Here is a 21,259-nt window from a genome sequence, read left to right on the forward strand (position 1 = left end):
CATTTCAAATTGGTTTTGGAATGACCAATTAGTCGAAAATTACAGATGCAGACACTCTGGGTATTTGGAAGCCATTGACAACATTTCAGGTCAATCAGACACTGCGTCTGGGAGATATTTGCTCCACAGACACACACAGAGACCTTTCCTGCATTACAGATAGATGGTCTAAGGATCCGAGCTGGTTTTGAAGTCTACATTATGGATAATAAAATTGGGGAAAGTATGCAAGTATCTGATTATGTATCTGTGTTCACTACTGAGCTGTTAACCATTTGATGGGCTTTAGATTGGATTGATCAAAAATAAACCTGAGATGTCATATATATGTTCTGATGCTATGGCTGCCTTACAGGCAATTTCTGACGGTCCTTCTGCGGCGAGGGCAGATATTGTGCTGGAGATTTTGTGTTGCCTTCTCCGGATAGAGTTGATGGGGTCCATTATTGTTTTTTCCTGGATCCCATCTCATTCAGGTATTGTGGGGAATTAAACTGCTAATATGCTCGCTAAGGAGGCTCTTCTAGAGACGGAAACTGAATATATGGTCTGTTTTGGGAAGGCTGAGTGTTTTTTCAAACTACTATGTATCAACAATGGCAAAGGGAGTGAGAGAATGAGACTAGAGGAAGGCACTATTTTAATTGTCAACCTCTTGTGAAGGGCAGTAAACTCCTGTGGTCAAGCTGCTGATCAAATCAAGTTAAAATAACCAGTTTAAGACTGGGAAATTGTGGGCTTGCTGCTTATTTAAATAAAATGGACAAGCATCCGGAGGGACTATGTCAGTGTGGTCAGCTTGAGACTATTTCACATGTTTTATTATCATGTGTGTTACTCTGTTGAAAGAGGAATGTTATTTAAATAACTTTCAACCATTGGGCTCACAGTGTTTTCAAAAAATGTTTTCGCCTACAAGAAAATCGGGTTTAACAGATAAGGCAGTCGTGAGCTATCTTCTCTCCACCAACCTCTATTTGAGAATCTGAAGTGCAGTGATTCTGTTGAACAGAAGAGGGCAGCATTATCTTTTTTAGTGTACAGCCAGCTGGAAACCATTCGAAGAAGAAGAGCGCAGTTGCTTATTTCTCTCGCGAGATCCAGCGGCTCAGGTCACTACCGGATATCCGCCTTCCGTTCACCGCCTGGAAGACTCGTTGCCGCTGGCTTCTCCGCGGGGGTTGACGGGTTGAAGGTTTTCAGACAAACATGTCGGGAACGACCTCTCCGTCACTGCCGGTGGAGGCTGTAGGCACTGTGGGATGTGTTCCCCCGGGATACAAGCTGTTTAAACCCGAGGAGCACGGCCTGGAGCGCGGCTTCCGTCTCACCGCCTTCTCCGAGCTGAAGGGATGAGGCTGTAAAGTCCCACAGGAGGCTCTGCTCAAACTCCTGGCGGGACTGGAGTCGGACCGGGCCGATGGGACGGGGAAGGCTGGAGATCAGGCTCTCGAGTTCGGTCAGCAGCAGTTGCCTGGCCCGCGGCTCGGTAAGAAGCAGATTGGAAGTTAGCAAAGTTAGCTTCTGCTCCGCACACGCTTAGAAAAACTAAATACCGATTATAATAATAATACATTTTATTTGTAACTCACTTGTAATTCAAATAATCTCAGAGTGCTACAATAATATACACACATTTAAGAACATTAGCAATGAAAAGCTCAACAGAAATGTCAACATTACAGTAGCTTGACTGACAGCTATATGCAATACCAGCTATATTTGGAAGACGACTTACCAGAAGCTTCCCAGGTCGAAGGGCGCTTTTGAAAACAATCAAAAACTGTGGCTTGTTTTTGTTTAATTTTCTGTGCCAAAAATGAACACTTTTATTTGCCATGATCAGGGTGGGCCATGTGGAAAAAATTATTTTTTTCTTTGTAAAATCAAGATCACGATTTTTTTTATTAAGATGATTTAGAGTATTTTCAAGTTATTTACTAGTAAACAAACCAATTAACCTATTTAATAGCATCACCCTAAATGGAAAAAAAAAGGGATACAAGATAAATTAAAGGTGCTGTCAAAGACTTTCAGATCCCTCCCTCCTCGCTGTTCTCTTGCCATGCCTCCAAAATTTTCAAAGTTCCTTTCTCACAGGAGCAAACAAGCTAACATAAGCCAGACAGCAACATCACAGTAATATAACATGCTCTGTTAAAAGCATATTACTGCAGCGCTTCTTTCTATGTGCACACACCAGATTCTAGCAGCAGCAACAACAGTGTCACTCACAGCAGCCCACACAAACAACACATGCACCACAGAGTTCTAGTGTAACAATTACAAATCAAACATAACTAGTAACTTTTGTTTGGTGTATTTTCCTGTAACTTATGTTTTTTGGAGTCATGTGTATTTATGTGTCTTTTTGTGCATAAATGTTTGCTGTTTTTTATTAAAAAAATTTTTTTGTAATGTATGTTTTTTGGGGGGTCATGTGTATTTGAGTATCTTTCTGTTGTGTTTTTGTGCATTTTTTGTTTAATGTTTTGCCATTTTAGTGTGATTCAGGAGTCATTTTGTGTATTTTTCATGTAAATATTTAGTTTTATGTATTTTTAGTATAAATATTTAGTTTCATGTATTTTTAGTATAAATATTTAGTTTAGTGTATTTTGAGTCATTTTCATATTTTTGTTGTCGTTTGGTGTATTTTTCTGTAATATGTGTTTTTTCTCTCTCACACACGCGCTGCAGAGAAATTTGTAGCTTTCAACACAGCAGCTATTGCCGTCAATCACTTCCGGGTGAGATCCGTCCAGTCTAAATAGCGTACGGTCAAACTAACGTTTTGAAACGGCGTCATCGCCAAATAAGGAACAGTAAAAAAAATATTTTTCCTCAAAAGAGAAGTCCACAGGAGCGAGATCAGGGCCAAACTCAGCTGGCACGCACCGACAGAGAGCTGTGCAGTGAAATAGATACAGTGCCCGTCTGAAGTATGCATTCATGTGGGAGCTTAAGTAGAGTTAATTATGTCCAAATCAGTATGTGTTTGAATGTTGGATGTACAAAGAGGTGTACATACTCTGTGCTCTGTAGTGTTATAAAGGGGTTTATTTGCGGGTGCAAAATAAAACAGCGTGTGCGATTTCCCCGGTTTAATTCTATGGGACATGAACATGATGAATGTGTTTGTTGTTTTGTTTTTTTATTTGCTTTTTATATTTTTTTTGCTTGGTGTATTTTTCTGTAATGTATGTTTTTTGGAGTCAATATGCGTATTTGTGTAACTTTCTGTTGTCATTTTGTGTATTTTTTGTATAAATATTTAGTTTTGCGTATTTGAGTCATTTTCATATTTTTGTTGTATTTTTCTGTAATGTATGTTTTTTGGAGTCATGTGTATTTTTTATTCTTTCAGTTGTCTTTTTGTGCATTTTTGTGTTTTATTTTACTCATTTAGTATATTTAAATAAATAAATAAATACCGTCCGTGAAATGTTTGAGACGCTGATAAACTCCATAGTGATTGTACCGCCAATCAGAAAAGTAACAAAACTGCGCAAAACAAAATGTAAAGCTCCAAACTACACGAGTGAGTAAGTAAATTAAAGTATTACCTACAGTTCGGCTGCCTTTTTAAAAAAAAAACAAAAAGCATTTTTTACGTTCGAACCGAGTAGCTTCCATGCGCGGCATGACACAGAATCTGCAGTTTTCCAGATGGAGTATTGAACCGGTTGAGGTCAAAACCGACTCTAGTGATACAGCTCGTTATTGAACAGCAGTTATATGGTTTAAACAATGGGAAACGTGTCTGCAAAAGACTCACCAGTGGCTGATGGTTTCAAATGATCTTTTCAGAGAACTCCCGTGTTTGAGACGCTAACGATAGCATGGCACAGGAGGAAGTGGAGTCGGCAGTGGCTCACACACAAGAACATCAGTGACTAACATCAGACCCAATAAGTGAGACTTAAGAGCTTTGCTAGTATATCAGTGCAAGCACGGCTGCTCAGACGCTCCTCTCCCCTCTCTGGTATAAAACTATCTTCTCTCTCACTCGTGTGTTTACAGTCCGCGTCTGCTTGGCTGTGTGCGCAGCGATTGGCTCTGGCTGCACGCATGACTCTTGCTCGTGTGAGGAGCTGTGCAGTGAAATAGATATAGATGGTGCGCTAGCGCCCTCTCACACCCTGAGGTCAAAAGCTGAATAGGTTTCATTTCGAGGCCGTCCAGAAGTGAAATAAAATTAAAATATACATTTTGAAATGACTAAATTACTCCAAAATAACAGATACATACACTCGGGGTATTTGGAACCTGTCGACTGAGTTTCAGATCGAACTCGCACTGACTGGGAGATATTTGCTCCACACACACACACATCCACACAGACCTCCCTTGCTTTTATAGGTAGATGTAAATCAAGCAGCAGCAATTACCTTTCAAGCAGAAAAGTCACCAATTCCAACTTCTACTCATCCAGACCATACACTGTGAAAAAGACAGCGCTCTAGCTCCAGGAAAAGGGCAGGGCCTGTGAGCAACAGCTATCAAACAGCCCATCAAACACAACCCTGGCTCTGATTGGTTCTGTTTGCTCGGTAGAGGTGCATTCTTGGCAATCTGCCAAAGGCTGGAGGAGTAGCAGGGGGGACTCAATGAGTCTGTTTTTTTTTTTGTTTTTTTTCACACAAACTACTAGTTTCATGTAAAGCTGTCCTTACATAGTGACAGCTTTAGCAAATATGACAAAAAGTCACTTTTATAAGAGTTGCAGACTGCACCTTTAAGTCAGGGTACTTTTCAAACATTTAAAAAAATGTATGTAAGCGATTTATCACACTGGTTCCAAGTACAATTAACATCAAACAAAAAGACGGACATGCAAAACTTCATGTTCCTTTCTGTCACACTGCAGCAGCTGTCATTCTTTAATGTTTTTCACTGACTAGTAGGAATATAACGATATCTAAATCTCACGGTTTGATATAATCTCAGAAGTAACCCCACGGTACGATAATTATTGCAATAGTGTAGGAAAGCTCACAGTTTTACAGCAAGGCACGCAGTTTGGAGCAATGCTAACAATAACAAGAATTATAACTATTGAGAAATTGTCTGTTCAACATTTTTGACAGTATTTATCGTCATACTTTTACATTCATGGCAATAGAAACTGAATACTGCCTACTAACAGATACTTATTTAGCTAAAGTGCAATAATTCAAATAGAGTAAGGAACACTCTTTAAGGCAACACAGGTATAGAAACAGCCTTGTAACAATACATAAAAATAATAATAATATTAAAAAAACAGCCAAAGAAATCAAAGTATTGCAAACTTCTATATTCTGTGTTTGGCTTAATTTTAGGTATTTCTAGAGAAAGATGAACAAGTCAACATTTGAGGTTAGCACTAGAAGTAACCAGGTTGTCAGCATTTATGTATTTGACAGGGACATTGCAGTTCAACATAGATACAAAATAGGTTTGCAGCTGATGTGATGCACATGAAAGTTTAAAGCTCGTGCTAGTTTAAAAGTGCTGTCCCTGATTGGGCCTTTCTACATTACAGTGAAATACAGTCAATACAATAAAACTCACCCATCCACAATACAAAGATTACAAAAACATTCATGTGTGCGCACACATACACAGATATTTACAAATGGGTACAATTTTGGGTTTTTTTCATCCAAGACTATTAGAACAACACATCATCATTAGGGTAAAACTAACAACAACAGAAAACGGGTGTAACTGTGCGACGTATCTTATTTTTGTGCCCTTGAGCTTTTCTGAGAGAGTTTGGTTGTAAATGCTTCCTTTAGAGTTTTTTGACCAGACTGGATTGTAAGTTTGATGCAATCCTTAAAGGGGACATGTTATACCAATTTTTCACCTTTTAAAACAGTTCCCTGTGGTCTAAATGACATATGTGCTGGGATTTGGTCAAAAAATAAAATGAATTAAGCAACAGGGGAGCTTTAAAACCCTGTATAAAACAGCTGTTTCAGAGTGCTCTGTTTTGTGGGGCATGTGCCTGGAGTTGCAAAGACCTCCCCCGCCCCTCTCTTCCACAGGGTGGCACACACTAAAGGTGCGTTCCCACCGAAAGCGACTGAAGTGACTAGATTACAATCAAAATCATTGTAAATGACGCGACTTCAAGCAAACTCCCCCGTCCTTCACTGCCTGTAGAGCCGAGGCAGCAGCCCCTCCCTCCTGCTACAGTGAGAAGGCTGCAGTGGCTGTACACTTCCTGAACTTAACGGGGCAAAATTAAAGCCATTGACTTGAATAAGATTACATTCTGGGTAAACTCATCCTTTAATAACTCCGTAAGTTTATCATTTAAACTGTAAAAGCGGCGCTGTCTATAAGTGCTGCAAATGTACGGCCGGAGAAGAAGTGATAAGCCCACTCTCTCCCCTGACACTGGTTCCACAGACAGACACACACACACTGTTTCCTGGTCATCACGTCACTAGAGCGATGGAGTGACCAAAAAGCACCACTATGGTCAAGCGACTCATCACGGGCGATTGAAGTCACTACAGTCGCGTTTGGTGTGAATGCACCTTCACTTCTTTGCTAGTAAAAAAAACAGTGGCGGACTTTCACAAACGTTTTCATCAGGTCGGGGGTGGAGTCCATTAGGCTTGGGCGGTAATACAGTATTACCGTTTACCGCGGTGTCATGAAATAGCAACGGTATCAGTTTCAATATGGAAAAAAAAATGCAGAACACTTAAATAGGAGATAAAGATTAAATATCAAATATAATTTATTTAATGACTAAACATGATTCTATGTCTAGGAACAGCTGTTTAAAGGCACATTGTGTATTTTTTGGCCACTAGGGGCGCTAGACTTGTAACTTTCACGTCAAGCGCCCCTAGTGGCCACAAGTGCTGCAGCACTGTTGCAAAAATCAACAAACTGTCTGTCAGGCCAGCCTCCCTTGTTGTTTGATTGATTGTGTATACAGACAGTAGTTGACCTGTAACTTCGGGATGAGGATTGGCTCTAAGGACTAGGTCGGTCGGGCTGGGGTGCGAAGCGGGGCTGGGCTTGCGCCGTGGATAGAGGAGCAGGTATTGCGATATCGTCAATACCGTGACATTCCTACAATGGTTGAACGATTAATTGCATTTGCGATCATATCACAGTATGATAAAAACGAGATTTCCTAACTGCAAAGGCTGGGATTTAAAAAAAAAAACAAAAAAAAAACAAGTTCTGGCCGTTTGACTTTCAAGTGGAGCAACACAGGCGGATGGAGATGAGATGTAAATGCTGCTTTAAACTGTTGCACAATGGGCTCAGGCTCAACGGAAGCCGACACCGCACAAAGTTTAGAACCAAAGAGGAGCAGCACGTCAGTAGTATGGAATTATTTTGGCTGTAAAAAAGATGATGCTGCGCTCCCATGCCATGCTATGCGGCTCGCTTCGAGGGCCACGACGTACTCACTGTGGGCGCGCTCGTGGCAGATGTGCCCCTGTCTGCGTGGGTGTACAGTCAGTCGCTAGGAGCCCCACTTTGGGCCAGCGGGCGTGCCCTGGCAGTCGCCCTGTCCGACGCCGCCCCGGGTACCCTGCATACCTCCCTCCCTCCTCCTCCACCACAAATTGCTTCCCGGGCCACCCGCAATGTTATGGCAGCCCACTGCTGTCCGTTAGGGGGATATGGGTGAAATGTAGGGGAAATCATTTAGTGTGTTGTGTGCTGCAATTAAGTATGTTTTTATTAGGGTTGAAAAAATTTGTTTCCTTAAGGTTTAATAAGAACATACACATTTTTTTTTGTGTTTATTGGGACTTTTATTTACCTAAATATTCTGCATTTGGTTTAGGCACAGAATTTTTTTTACGTTGTCATGCTGAATGCTTACAAGATTGCATGTCAAAGTATCTAGGTTTACAACTGTAATTGAAGTAAATAATTAAACTGTATTTAATATGAATTAATGCTTCATTTTTCTTTATCTTAACGTAAGACTAGCCATTTATTGATTGATTGTTGAAAATACATGAGAAGAGGACCTTGAAAAAATAATTGTAATATTAAGGAAAAAAACTGCAGGGCTCTACACTTACCCGGGGTTTCTACTGGATACGTCTCCGCTGCACCACGGCACGATCCGGTTTTTCACCGCTGTCCTCCGTCCGGTTTTCCCCACCGGTTGCATTTTGAGTGCGCCGCGGTGCACTCCGGTTGAATGACTGTGATGTCACGAGACAGAGCAGTTCTCACAATATTTATATAATCGCGCGAGAATGCAGTTAAATGTGTGTTATAAACGCAACAATAAACAGGTCAGTGTTCCTAACGAACAAGAAGGTTGGACTTTCTGGTTTTGTCATAACCACATTTTTTAGCAACAGCCAACAGAGAAGTGATAAAACTGCACCAGTAAAACATTAACTAAATCAAAGTTGCTGCAGTTTACAGTACAGTTACAGTATGAGAGGAATCAATATAGTGGATGTGCATTTGTTTTTACACATGACGTTTTGGTGATGTAGTTACTTGAAAAAAAAAATGCCGTGACAATGGTTAACTGTATTAAGCATGTTTAACAGGATTTTTAGAAGTTTAAGAGCATGTAATGAAGCCCGTGCCCACTGCTGTGGCTTGTGTCATTCTGTGCTTTGTGTCCAGGTGTGGGGATGGACTGCTGTGTGATCCCACTGAGACATGGAGGACTGTCACTGGTCCAGACTACAGATTTCTTTTACCCTTTAGTAGAAGACCCCTACATGATGGTGAGTCACAGGACAATGCGTTTCTCTACAAAGACACCACAAAGCTACAGTTCTTTATTTGACTAATTATTAGTGACACACTATGTGCTGCTGCTGCTGTCTGTTTAGATTGTGTCAACATTTTGGTTTAGATGCCTTCAAGGGATCCTCCACTGTTTTTACAAATGTGGCCTAAAAGTTTTGAAATATACTTATTAGAATATCTATGCCTAACAAAACACATTATTTTTGGATCATTTAGCAGCTCTTACAGTCAAAATGATGACAACTTGGGCTTAAACTGTAAAGCATCGTAATTTCCGGACAATCAAGCGCAACGTTATAATCGCGGCATTCTAATAATTTATTTTTTATTTATTTATTTATTCAGTTCATTTCCGACATGGTTGCATTCACAGAAATTCATTTGACCTTAGCAATTTTCTAAGAAAAATCCACACAAAGGCCGCAGTGTAACATAGGCCGTACTCTATTGGCTTATGAGGGTGCCCTTCAGACGACTCGGCCAATCAGAATTTCCTTCTCCACATGAAGTCACCTTCTCACTGCCCCACGTTTACATATCAGTCCATTTACAGCTTTTTATGGTCACTTTTTACAAGAACCAGACTGATACACCGCTTCCTCTGTTCTTCTTACCGTGAATCACCATGGAGCAATTACGCAGAGTGTAGTCTCTCTCTCTCTCTCTCTCTCTCTCTCTCTCTCTCTCTCTCTCTCTCTCTCTCTCTCTCTCTCTCTCTCTCTCTCTCTCTCATATCCACAAATTAGCCGTGTCACTGTTTAAGCCGCAGGGTTTAAAGCGTGGGAAAAAAGTAGCGGCTTATAGATCAGAAATTACAGCGGTCCCATTTTCAAAAGGCAATAAATGAATATGGTGCATAACAATGCGTTTTGTTAGGCGTAGATCTTCTAATAAATACAAATTCATTGATTTTTAGGCCAAAAACTGTTGAGGATCCCTTTAAGGGCATTCCTTTCTGAAGATGCCTTCATGTGATCCTCAATGTCCATAGTGTACAAAGAAAGACTTTGTGGCAAATTTTTTTTTTATTTCCAAAAAATTATTGTAATACACATTGTAACTGCTCTGTTTTGGTCATTTTTGTCAGAGTGATGGACAGACAAATGGACTCAGTAACATCTGTATACATCTGCACTGTGTTTTTTGTTTATGAAAATGTTTATTTCCTGTATTTGTACAAGTTTGGGGAACAGTTATCATAATGCATTCATCATTATTACAGTATACACGTTATAACACTGCTCACATATTTGGTTAGGTTTGACACACGAAGGCTTTTTCCTTTAATGTCATGACTCTGAAACTGCCAAGAACAAGACAAATGCTAGATCATTGGTGAAGCAACACAAATATTCATGGTGAGTGTTTACTGCTGATGGAGAGGATGAGAAACTTACCAATGTTCTTGAAAACAAATTCTCTCTTTCATCAGGGGAGGATAGCGTGTGCTAACGTCCTCAGTGACCTCTATGCCATGGGAATCACAGAGTGTGACAACATGCTAATGCTGCTGAGCGTCAGCCAGAAGATGAATGAAAAGGTACGTTTTGGTGCATGGTGCTTAGAGGGCCCCTGTCCTGTGTGAACCGCAATGCAGCTGATAGGTTTCCAACTCTTCATCCCACCGGACCCGCCTGCGGGGGCAGCTCCAGCCTCCGTGACTCTCGCGGGTCTAAATGTTGAAAAGAATGAATGAAATCACACATTCTATACCTCTCCGGAATCCTACGAAACCCTGCTAAAACTGTAGCCAACCCATATTCAGAACTATAGACCACAGCACACAGACCAGGCCATTGTAGTCAAAGAGGGAAAAGTCGACAATGCCGCAAACTTGGCCTTTTTCAGTCCTCTGTTTCACAAAATAAACAGAGCTATATAACAAGAGACTACTTGAAACTACAGGCCATACTGAATCCACTGATATACAGGTCGGGTATCAAAAGTTGCTCCAATGTGCCTAAAACTCCATATTTTTATCCAAATCGTGTCGTCGGATAGATACCGTCATTACAGATATCCAGCCATTTCTCAGTCAAGAAATCCGTCCAATGAATGCATAGCACTTGTGCGTAAAGTAGCAGGTCCCTCCTTTATCCAGCTCTAAAGCCTGGTTCCATGGTGTTTGATATTACCATTTTCTACAGGTTCTGAGCTTTACAACGCTGTTTCAAGCATTCTGATTGGTCAAAACATTGCTGAATTACACCCATGCGTAACAGCATCAAAGAGTGGAACAAAAAATAGCATTACGCATGGCACAGCAGAAACCTTAATAAAAATGGATGTGTGTTTTTTTCAAACCAAATTGCAACATCTAGTGCTCAAACATCATGATTGGAACCAATTTGACTGACATATTACAGTTATAAACTTTGGCACAGTTGTGACAAAGTGGGCTTCTGCCTGAACTTTTTTGGACAAAAACATGTCTTTGGCCTTATTATTATTATTATTATTATTATTATTATTATTATTATTATTATTATCACCAAACTTACTGCAGTTGATGTCCATACACTAGTTCAATTATTTCTGCTTTTATAGTCCCTACTGAGAACTGGCTTTATATTTGATGTAAATCTCTAGGTTTTTTAGGGAAGACTACAAACTTCTGTATTTAAAACCTGATTTATTGTCACTTAGTATCATATATTTCCAAAATTTGACATCATCTGTTCCACTAACGGTCCTACTTATAAGCCTTATAGGCCTGATAGTTACATATCCAGGTCTGACAGATACATATCCAGTGGAACTCTAGGGTAACGCCCACACTTTGGACCCTCTGATTCAGGGTGTTTAATGGTGGTTGATGTGTGTCGGACTTGTCCTTTATCCCAGAATAAAGTAAACCATTTCTACTTGGGGTGCACCAATTTTCTGGCTGATCACCAAACTTTAAATAGCCAATTTCATTTTTTTTTTGACAGCATACACCTTCAATGTTCCAATTTAATTTTATTGTGAAACATGAAATTATCTTGAAACAATACAAACTTGATGTTTTAATTGCACACAAGGTAGCTATCTCAACTAAAAATGAAAGGTTTTGAACTTTAGAGCATTGCTGTCCAAAATACTAAATTATATAATTTCCTTTAGTCTTTCATTTTTTACATTTAAAAACAAACAAAACTTGTGCATCAGGTTACACTGCAGACCTGTTTTGAGCTCTTTGCCATAAATAAAGTGCACAGCAGAATTTTTATTTTACAAATAAAGAAAATCACGTTTGAGGTAAATGATAAAATAATAATCTAAGGAGAAACTATCAACATCTTAAACCACCAGTTTTAGGTTTCCTTGTAGTGCAAAAATAAAAAGAAATGTCCAATTTCAGCAGCTTTGTGGATGTTAATAGTGCCGGTTGAAACGGGTTCAGGTTTAAAGAGACATCGCCTTCATTTGGGTCGGACTGATTCAGGTCCTGTTTATTCAGTCATGGTCTGGTTTTGGTCTTCTTTTTTCGACCTGATTAAAGCACTAACAGCCCACTTAACTATTTGTCCGTGGTTCATGTATCAACATTGTTTTGCTATAGAAGAGTCGATAGTTTGACAAGAATTCACACCCTGAAGGACAAGGTATTCATCAATAACTCGTAAAGTGATCTAGGACACTATAACGCAATACTGGATGGCACTTCGGCAAATCTTAATAATATTAATAAAAATAATTTTGAAAACCCCATGTCCCCATACATATCCTAACTGCTAATGTGGTTCACTATCCCTGTGATCACCGTGTCAGGGTTGTGAATGAAACTGATGGTTTTGTAATGTTGTTCTGAATTTGTGCTCGTAGGATCGAGAGCGGGTGATGCCGTTGATGATTCGTGGCTTTCGCGATGCGGCGGAGGAAGGAGGGACTTCAGTGACGGGGGGTCAGACGGTCGTTAATCCCTGGATCATCGTTGGAGGCGTGGCATCGGTCGTCTGTCAGCCTGGCGAGTTCATAATGTGAGATTTAAAAAAAAAAAAAAAAAAAAGCTTCCTCATACGTTTCCTGATTGATTAGATATTTCAACATGTGAGAAGTCTGTTCACAGATCATTACTCCTTTTTTTAAACTGAAATAGATAATTTTATATGAGAGCAGTGTAGTTAATCACCAATTCATGATCATTTTCACAGTTTAACGATGACTTATAATAGACTGAGCTGTATTGTAAAAGATTCTTTCCAACAGTAGCATCGTTGTAAGAGCCATTTACAGTGATGTGTCCTCACTAGAGATGTCCCGATTTTTTATAAAAAAAATACTTATGTAGTGTGGAATGTTAGAAAAGGCTTGATCAAGTGATGTTACTCAAACAGAAAACAATAGTCAGCAACAGTATGAGAAAAACTGACCCATTTATTATTCACAATTGGTTACATCATTTTTAACCTTCAACATAATATCTACAGTATTCTACAATTGAATAAAATATATAAAAAATTAATTGGGGGAAAAAGAAAAAACAAGAAATCCGGAAATTTGAATCTGATATCCGATATTCGTTTTTAGGCTAATATCGGACCGATATCAGATCAGGACATCCCTAGTCCTCACTGACCTACAGAATGAATCTGTGATGATGATGTTAGAACTTGGCTTTATTTTGAGCTGCAACTGATTATTTTTGTAGTCAACTAATCTATCAATTATTTTTTTCGATTAGTTAACTAATCATGATTGTTTTTGTTTTAAAGCACATATTTTTGAATCGCTATTTTAACCCACCTGCTTAAATCCTCACACTTTTGAAAGTGACCCTGTTGTACTCTGACAGCATGTTTTACAGAAAGGAAATAAAACATTGACAGGAAAAAATAATGCATTTATAATAGTTGTATTTTCAACATTAGAAATTGTGATCACAATGAAAAATTTAATAAATAAAATAATACAAAGTGCATGTGGTCTTGAACAACTACTCATAACAGAAACACTTTGTAAAAAAAAAAAAAAAAGTAACAAAAGATGTTGCTAACCTGCCTTACAGGTTCTGGTGATAAGAGCTTTAAACCAACTAAAGAGTTGTGCATGGTAAGGTGTAGTCTGGATGGAAGGTCTGTATCATCCTCAACCATGGATATTGGATTCATATTAATGATTATCATATTCAGGATGCTCTCTTAGTATTTTAGCCATAACCTCTCCTCATGACAAACTCATCCAAACGCCTTTGCTTAGGAGCACTATTTAAAAAAAAAAAATGCATTAAAGATGATATATGTTTATCACAATAAAATACCTATTGCAAATGATCAGATTACCTACAAGTTGAGAAAAATCTGATCATTTATCAATATTATATAAAATTACACAATTGATAGTAGATGAAAGCATTTACATTCATAATTAATGCTAGTATAAGTGGAAAACATGGTATTTTAATTCAAATCTGGTTTAGTGAAGTAAATTATGCATAAACAAAACTGAACGAGCATTTGCAAACTTAACAAGCTTCTTCCATAGTTTTCTGACTGGTGAGCGCTAAACAAGCGTAATAACTATTTCAATCAGTTTGTTGGCTAACGAACAAATCTGCATCTGATTAAAATTAAAAAAATTACTGATATCAACGTGACATGATCTCACCTTTCCGTTGGACATGAAGAATGTGGAACACCAGCGGTGCTGCGGGGTGCTAGCGCTTACCATGGAAAGCCAGTTGTACCTCACGTAGTTTACGTCCAACTTATTTTGCTGTTTTGTCTTCGCTGAAATGTTCCCACACTTTAGAAACTTTAGGTCGAAGCTTTCGGGCTTCTTCAACAGTTTGGTCTGACATTCCTCCTGGCTTGTATTTTCCAATTTCCAGCATTTAAACGGTCAGGTGGGACTGGTACTGCCCCCCGCAGTTCATGTAAAGATCTGCATTAGGAAGTGGCTGTGCGCCAGTTTTTATCCTTTGTTATTTTTTTCAAGATTAAACGACGAAAAATCGTTGACACTAAGATCTGCGTCAACGATTTTTCGTAGTTGTTATTGATTTTGTAGTCTAATCGTTGCATCCTTAGCTTTATTTAAACACATTTTTCTCAGCTCCTCGCAACTGGTGGGAGTGATGGTTTTGCATTCACGTTCTTGTTTCCTCAGGCCTGACGGAGCTGTACCAGGGGACGTCCTGGTCCTCACCAAACCTCTGGGGACTCAAGTTGCTGTAAACGCTCACCAGTGGCTGGACCAGGTGATCTCAAACACTCATATCGTCCATCATTGTTGTGACTGAGGCAGCAAGTTAACAGTGTGTCGCTAAGAAAAGGTTGAAGAAAGAGATGGACAAGTTTTATCACAGCCGGGCCACAAATGTGATTGTATCTGATGTGAGAGTCACATAATCAACATCTGTCAGTATTAGAATAATGATCATTCAGAGTTTTACCACAGGAAACAACAAAGTTTGTGTTTTTGTTCTCATTTATAAATAGTGTTTTTTTTTTTGTTTTATAATTAATTTTTGTTGTCATTTTGTGTGTTTTTGAAGTAATTCTGGGTAAATTTCTAGTTTTTTCATGTGTAGGGTCATGTTTGAGTTTGTTTTGTAATTTTGTATGGTTTTTGGAGACATTTGTATTTACATTGTGAACTGCACAAAGTTAGCCTACATTTTTGGAATCATGCTGTGTAATTCTAGGAGTCAGTTATGTGTTTATTTGGATATTGTACTGTTAATTTTGTTTATTTTACTGGGTTTTTTGTCAATGTTGGAGTTAAAAGTTTTTAGAGTGGTGTTATGAATAATTTTTGTACTCATTTTTTGTATGTTTTTCGGCTATTTTGTGTATTTTTCTGTAATTTTGTATGTTTTTAGAAGACATTTGCCTTTTTGCTAAAATTTTTTTAGTTCTATTTTGTGTTATGAATAATTTTTGTGCTCGTTTTGTTATTTTTCTGTATCAGTCTGTTTTGTATATTTTTGTGTTAATTTAATTGTTTTTCTGTAATTTTGTTTATTTTTTGAGACATTTGCCTTTACTTTGGTGGCTGCACACAATTAGTCTTTGTCGTTTTGTCTGTTGTGAATCATTTATACTTATCTCTCATTTTTGTGTATATTTGAGTTTGTTTAATTTTAATTTTACTACTATTTTTGTGTTTTCTTGTAATTTAGCATGTTTTTTGGAGACATTTGCATTTACTTTGGGGACGCACACAAATTCAGCCAAAAATTATAGTCGTTTGATGGTTTTGTGTTGTGAATCATTTTTGTACTTGTACTTTTTGTGTATATTAGTCCGTTTTGTGTATTTTTGTGTTAATTTCTTCATAATTTTCTATAATTTTGTAAGGTTTTTGAAGACGATTGTTTACTCGAGGGGATTACCCGTTCCCATGTTTGATTTAAAGTGAAAATGTTTCCTTTAATGCGGAATTAATCGCTGTTAATTTTGAACCCTGACTTATTCAGGTGTTTTATTGAAACGAACCTGATGACTAATGATACTTGTATTTGCTTTGTAAGAACATGTCAGTATATGTTTGTAATGGTGACTGTCTGTCTCGTCAGCTCGACAGGTGGAACAGGATCAAACTAGTTGTCACCAAAGAAGAAGTTAAAGAGGCCTACCAGGAAGCTATGTTCTCCATGGCAACACTTAACCGCACAGGTGAGCTCCAAGCCAGTTCAGAAATGATTTCAGATTGTGTATTCACTCCTCTGGTGATCATTTGCCAACAGCTTCACATAAAAGGTAATTAGTGACACATTTGCTCTGCAGCGGCCGGCCTCATGCACAAGTTCCAGGCTCACGCTGCGACTGACGTCACAGGCTTTGGGTTGTTGGGACACGCCAACAATTTGGCAGCACAGCAACGCAACGAGGTGGCTTTCGTCATCCACAACCTGCCAATTATAGCCAAGATGACTGCCATCAGCAAAGCCTGTGGGAACCTGTTCAACTTGGTCCAGGGGACATCTGCAGAGACTTCTGGTACACTCACATTAATATTCTTCGAACACTTCATTTGGCAGAGAAACCAAATAAAAATACAAACAAATGTGAGGATGTGAGGCATTTACTGACCTTCAGCAGCGGCTGAAGCTCCCTTTGCTTATGTAATTTACAGCAGCACAGTTGGCGTGACATAATAGCAGACGGGCAGGGGTCATTGATGATCACAACTTAGGTTTGGAAAAAAATCATGTGACAAGTATTTTAACAGTTTGACCCACATCCCATATGCCATCTATTATCACTGACGAGGAGAGGTTTATGACCTATACTGCAGCCAGTCAGCAGGGGGAGCTGTAAAAATAAAAGCTTCCTCCAGCGGGGAACTTGTCCCGTCCATTGTTTTTACAGTCTATGCTTAAAACATGTCAAACTCAAGGCTGGGGGGCCACTTCCAGCCCTTTCAGTCCCAATTTGGCCTGCAGGAGAAAGTAAAAAATGCCAAAAAGAAAAAAAAAAAGTATGAGGAATCATTGCGTAAATGACAAACTAATTTGAATTGTTGATATTGCAGCCCCTCAAAATACACAAATTCAATGAATCTTTACAATATTTGCCAGTGCTCATCAATTCAACTCAAATTATTACACAAGATTTCTCCAAATTAAATAAAAATAATCACAAAGATTCCATCCTGCAGGGACTGATATGTCACGTATTGATGGATATTATCGGTGCCTTACATACTTATCATTTTAAGGTGGAAGTGCAAAGTAGGGCATTTTATTGTTGTCATTTCTTGGTTTTCTGCCTATAATCTGCAGCCCTATCAATGTCAAAATCAACTAAATCTAATTTAACTAAAATGAGTTTGGCACCCTTGTCTTAGAAATTTAAAAAAGTGTACCTGTCAAAAAACGGCCTTAGTTTTCTTCATTTGCAAAACCGCTTAAATGTGAGAACTGGGGAGCAGCCGCAGCAGGGTAGCGCTTTGTTTTAGATGAGAAATATGGAACAATGGGTAAGAAGAAGAGGTAAAAAAAAAAGGCAAAATCAAACCAGGCCCTTGGAGAAAGAGGCGGAGTTTGGAATCATGAAAAAACTCCTCCGCAAACATTGCAACAAAAATCAACAAACACAACATTCAATTAAATACAACAGCACGTTGGCATAGGGGATGGGTCTTATAATGGGTTGTACGTAGGTCTGCACTTATGGCTCGGCTCCTGCTGCCATCTGCAGGGAGGGAGAAAGGGTTGGGGTCAGAGGAGACGGTGAAGAAACAGGTTGTGTATGTAATGTAGGAGTGAGAGTCAGTGACGTGTGGGCGTAAGCCTGTTTTCTGAGACTACAATTTCTCAGTTCATCTCAAAAGCCGATGACGTGGGACGGCGCTGCCGTAGAGGTGACCTTGAGTGTGTCTCCAAGCCAGATCCCAGGTGGGGGAAAAGTCAGTGTCGAATCAACATCCATCCATGGAAGAGTGTGGAGAAAAAACAAACCTGTTCGGCCCTTGTTCATCTCATCACTTGTTATTTAAGAGGCTCCTCTGTCCTCCACTCATTACCTGTATTAATGGCACCTGTTTGAACTCGTTATCAGTATAAAAGACACCTGTCCACAACCTCAAACAGTCACACTCCAAACTCCACTACGGCCAAGACCAAACAGCTGTCAAAGGACACCAGAAACAAAATTGTTGACCTTCACCAGGCTGGGAAGACTGAACCTGCAATAGGTGAGCAGCTTGGTGTGAAGAATTCAACTGTGAGCAATTATTAGAAAATGGAGGACATACAAGACCACTGATAATCTCCCTTGATCTGGGGCTCCACACAAGATCTCACCCCGTAGGGTCAAAATGATCACAAGAACGGTGAGCAAAAATCCCAGAACCATATGGGGGGACCTAGTGAATGACCTGCAGAGAGCTGGGACCAAAGTAACCTTCAGTAACACTACGCTGCCAGAGACTAAAATCCTGCAGTGCCAGATGTGTCCTCCTGCTTAAGCCAGTACATGTCCGGGCCCATCTGAAGTTTGCTAGAGAGCATTTGGATTATCCAGAAGAGGATTGGGCGAATGTCATATGGTCAGATGAAACCAAATTAGAGCTTTTTGGTGAAAACTCAACTCGTCGTGTTTGGAGGAGAAAGAACATTATACCTATCGTAAAGCATGGGGGTGGTAACATCATGCTTTGGGGCTGTTTCTTTTCAAAGGGACCAGGAGGACTGATTGGTGTACAGGAAAGAATGAATGGAGCCATGTATCGTGAGATTTTGAGTGAAAATCTCCTTCCATCAGCAAGGGCATTGAAGATGAAACATGGCTGGGTCTTTCAGCACAACAATGATCCCAAACACACCGCCAGGGCAACGAAGGAGTGGCTTCGTAAGAAGCATTTCAAGGTCCTGGAGTGGTTTAGCCAGTCTCCAGATCCCAACCCCATAGAAAATCTTTGGAGGGCGTTGAAAGTCTGTGTTGCCCAGTGACAGCCCTAAACAAACATCACTGCTCTAGAGGAGATCTGCATGGAGGAATGGGCCAAAATACCAGCAACAGTGTGTGAAAACATTGTGTAAACAAGACTTACAGAAAATGTTTGACCTCTGTCATTGCCAACAAAGGGTACATTACAAAGTATTGAGATTAACTTTTGTTATTGACCAAATAATGCAAATAAATTAATTAAAAATCCTACAATGTGATTTTTCTGGATTAATTTTTCTTATTTTCTCTCATAGTTGAGGTATACCTATGATGAAAATTACAGGCCTCTCATCTTTTTAAGTGGGAGATCTTGCACAATTGGTGGCTGACTAAACACTTTTTTGCCCCACTGTATCTACCTCATGATAAGATCATACATTAGGCCCATAATGAAGAAATTCAACCGTTACACAAGCATTGAATATTTAGAAATCGGAGGAGAGTAAAAATTATCAGAAAAGCTGTAAAACTGGAAGAAAACTCCATGACCGCAGCATATTTTAATGACTTGCGTATATATATCCTCTGTGCAGGCGGACTGCTGGTGTGTCTTCCCAGAGAACAGGCGGCAAAGTTTTGCTCTGAGATGAAGAACCAGAGTTCTGGAGCTGGAGGGCAGGGCGCTGTGGGCGGAGCTTGGATAATCGGAATAGTAGAAAAGGGCGAGCGCGGTGCTCGCATCATCGACAAGCCTCGTATCATTGAGGTTCCACCACGAGGAAGCCAGGCAGCAAATGACAACTCGTCCAACCCTGACCCTAACGCTAACCTGTCATAGAAACCATCCGACACTGGGTTTTTTTTTTTCATTCCCACTGCATTAGGATTATAAAGTCTAATTGGGTTTAGTGGTGAAGGAAGTGGAATGTGTTCTTTCCTCTTAAATCAACAATGCTGGACTTTCTTCTTGTTCTGTGTTTCCTTTACACTTCTGGCTTTGTGGTTTGGAAGTGAAAAATAAGGACATTTGATGGATGAAATAATTCTTAAACCAACGAACTAATCAATGTCATTCCTGGTGTTTTTTTTTAAGGGGAGAATGAACGTGAAATGACGTGTGTGTGATTGAGGTTACGTGTTGGTGGATGAGATACTTTGGCGAAGGAGTGGAAGGAAGCGTGGCTCGCTCTGTTCAGAGGGAAGGCTTGAGCAGCTTCCCGCTGGCAGCAGCCGGCTGCACTCGCTGTGTTCCACTGCCTTTGTTCCGCGGGCTCTCTGGGCCCAGTCCTCCCATCGGTCCTTTTAATGATGCGCTACCTTTTAAAGCCCAATCTCAGTGGGGTGGGGCAGTGCTGATGTAATCTCTAAGGACTTTGGGAATCGGACTTGGAGTGCCACATATCCAAAGTTTGTTAATTTCTTCCTTTTTTTATTTTATTTTTTGCTTTTCACAATCAATAAAAAATAGCTGGAAGTAAAGTGGGTTTTGTGTGTCTGTAAATAAGTCAAGCATGGACATACATTTTGGTGGTGAACAGTTTAAAAAATCTCACCTAATTTCAAAGCTGCTGCAAAACACCTTAAAGTGAAATCTTCCACACACCAAACAGATTAACACACAATAAATAATTCATTACAAATATCCACTCACCACAGGAAAAATGCCACAGTTCTGCAAATTGTTTATAAACATCAGATCTGTTATTATACAGTATGACATTGTAGTAGATATTACACTTCACCCGTTTTAAAAGTAAAGGCACAAAATGACACAAAACGATGCAATAAATACACAAACATCTTTCCTATGCTAATGCTCAAATTGGTCAGAAGTGCACACAAATGTTAAAAACCATTAGACCACAAAAGACTGACTCCACAAAATGATTTATTCAGACACAAAAATACACGATATGTCAAACATTTTACAAAACAAACAGAACACACAAAATGACAATTACATTTGACTCAAAACATTTATGTTTTATGTATTTATTAAAGTAGGTACAGTACATATCAATGAACATGCAACAAATGTAGATTCATCAGATTTTAGCCATAGGCTAAAATCTGATTCCTAGACAGACAGATATAAAAAAAAAATCACGCAGGTCCAGTGTAATACCAACAATGTCACGTGTAACCCCGAGCACCCGGTAGTCTATAACTTCCGGTTCCGTCCGAGGTTCTGT

General features: G+C 39.4%; 1 protein-coding gene across 1 annotated transcript; it reads left to right on the plus strand.

The window, feature by feature from the left end:
• The first annotated feature begins 1,103 nt into the window (after positions 1 to 1,103).
• sephs3 (selenophosphate synthetase 3) lies at positions 1,104 to 20,546 on the plus strand. Its single transcript, XM_028453094.1, has 8 exons — positions 1,104 to 1,489; positions 8,620 to 8,723; positions 10,181 to 10,288; positions 12,556 to 12,710; positions 14,839 to 14,929; positions 16,250 to 16,349; positions 16,461 to 16,673; positions 19,661 to 20,546. Exons 1-8 carry the CDS (start codon positions 1,210 to 1,212, stop codon positions 19,903 to 19,905), a joined length of 1,296 nt encoding a protein of 431 aa, XP_028308895.1. The 5' UTR covers positions 1,104 to 1,209; the 3' UTR covers positions 19,906 to 20,546.
• Positions 20,547 to 21,259: the final 713 nt, after the last annotated feature.

Source organism: Gouania willdenowi, chromosome 7 (genome assembly GCF_900634775.1).
Source record: "Gouania willdenowi chromosome 7, fGouWil2.1, whole genome shotgun sequence".
In the NCBI taxonomy this organism is placed as follows: domain Eukaryota; kingdom Metazoa; phylum Chordata; class Actinopteri; order Blenniiformes; family Gobiesocidae; genus Gouania; species Gouania willdenowi.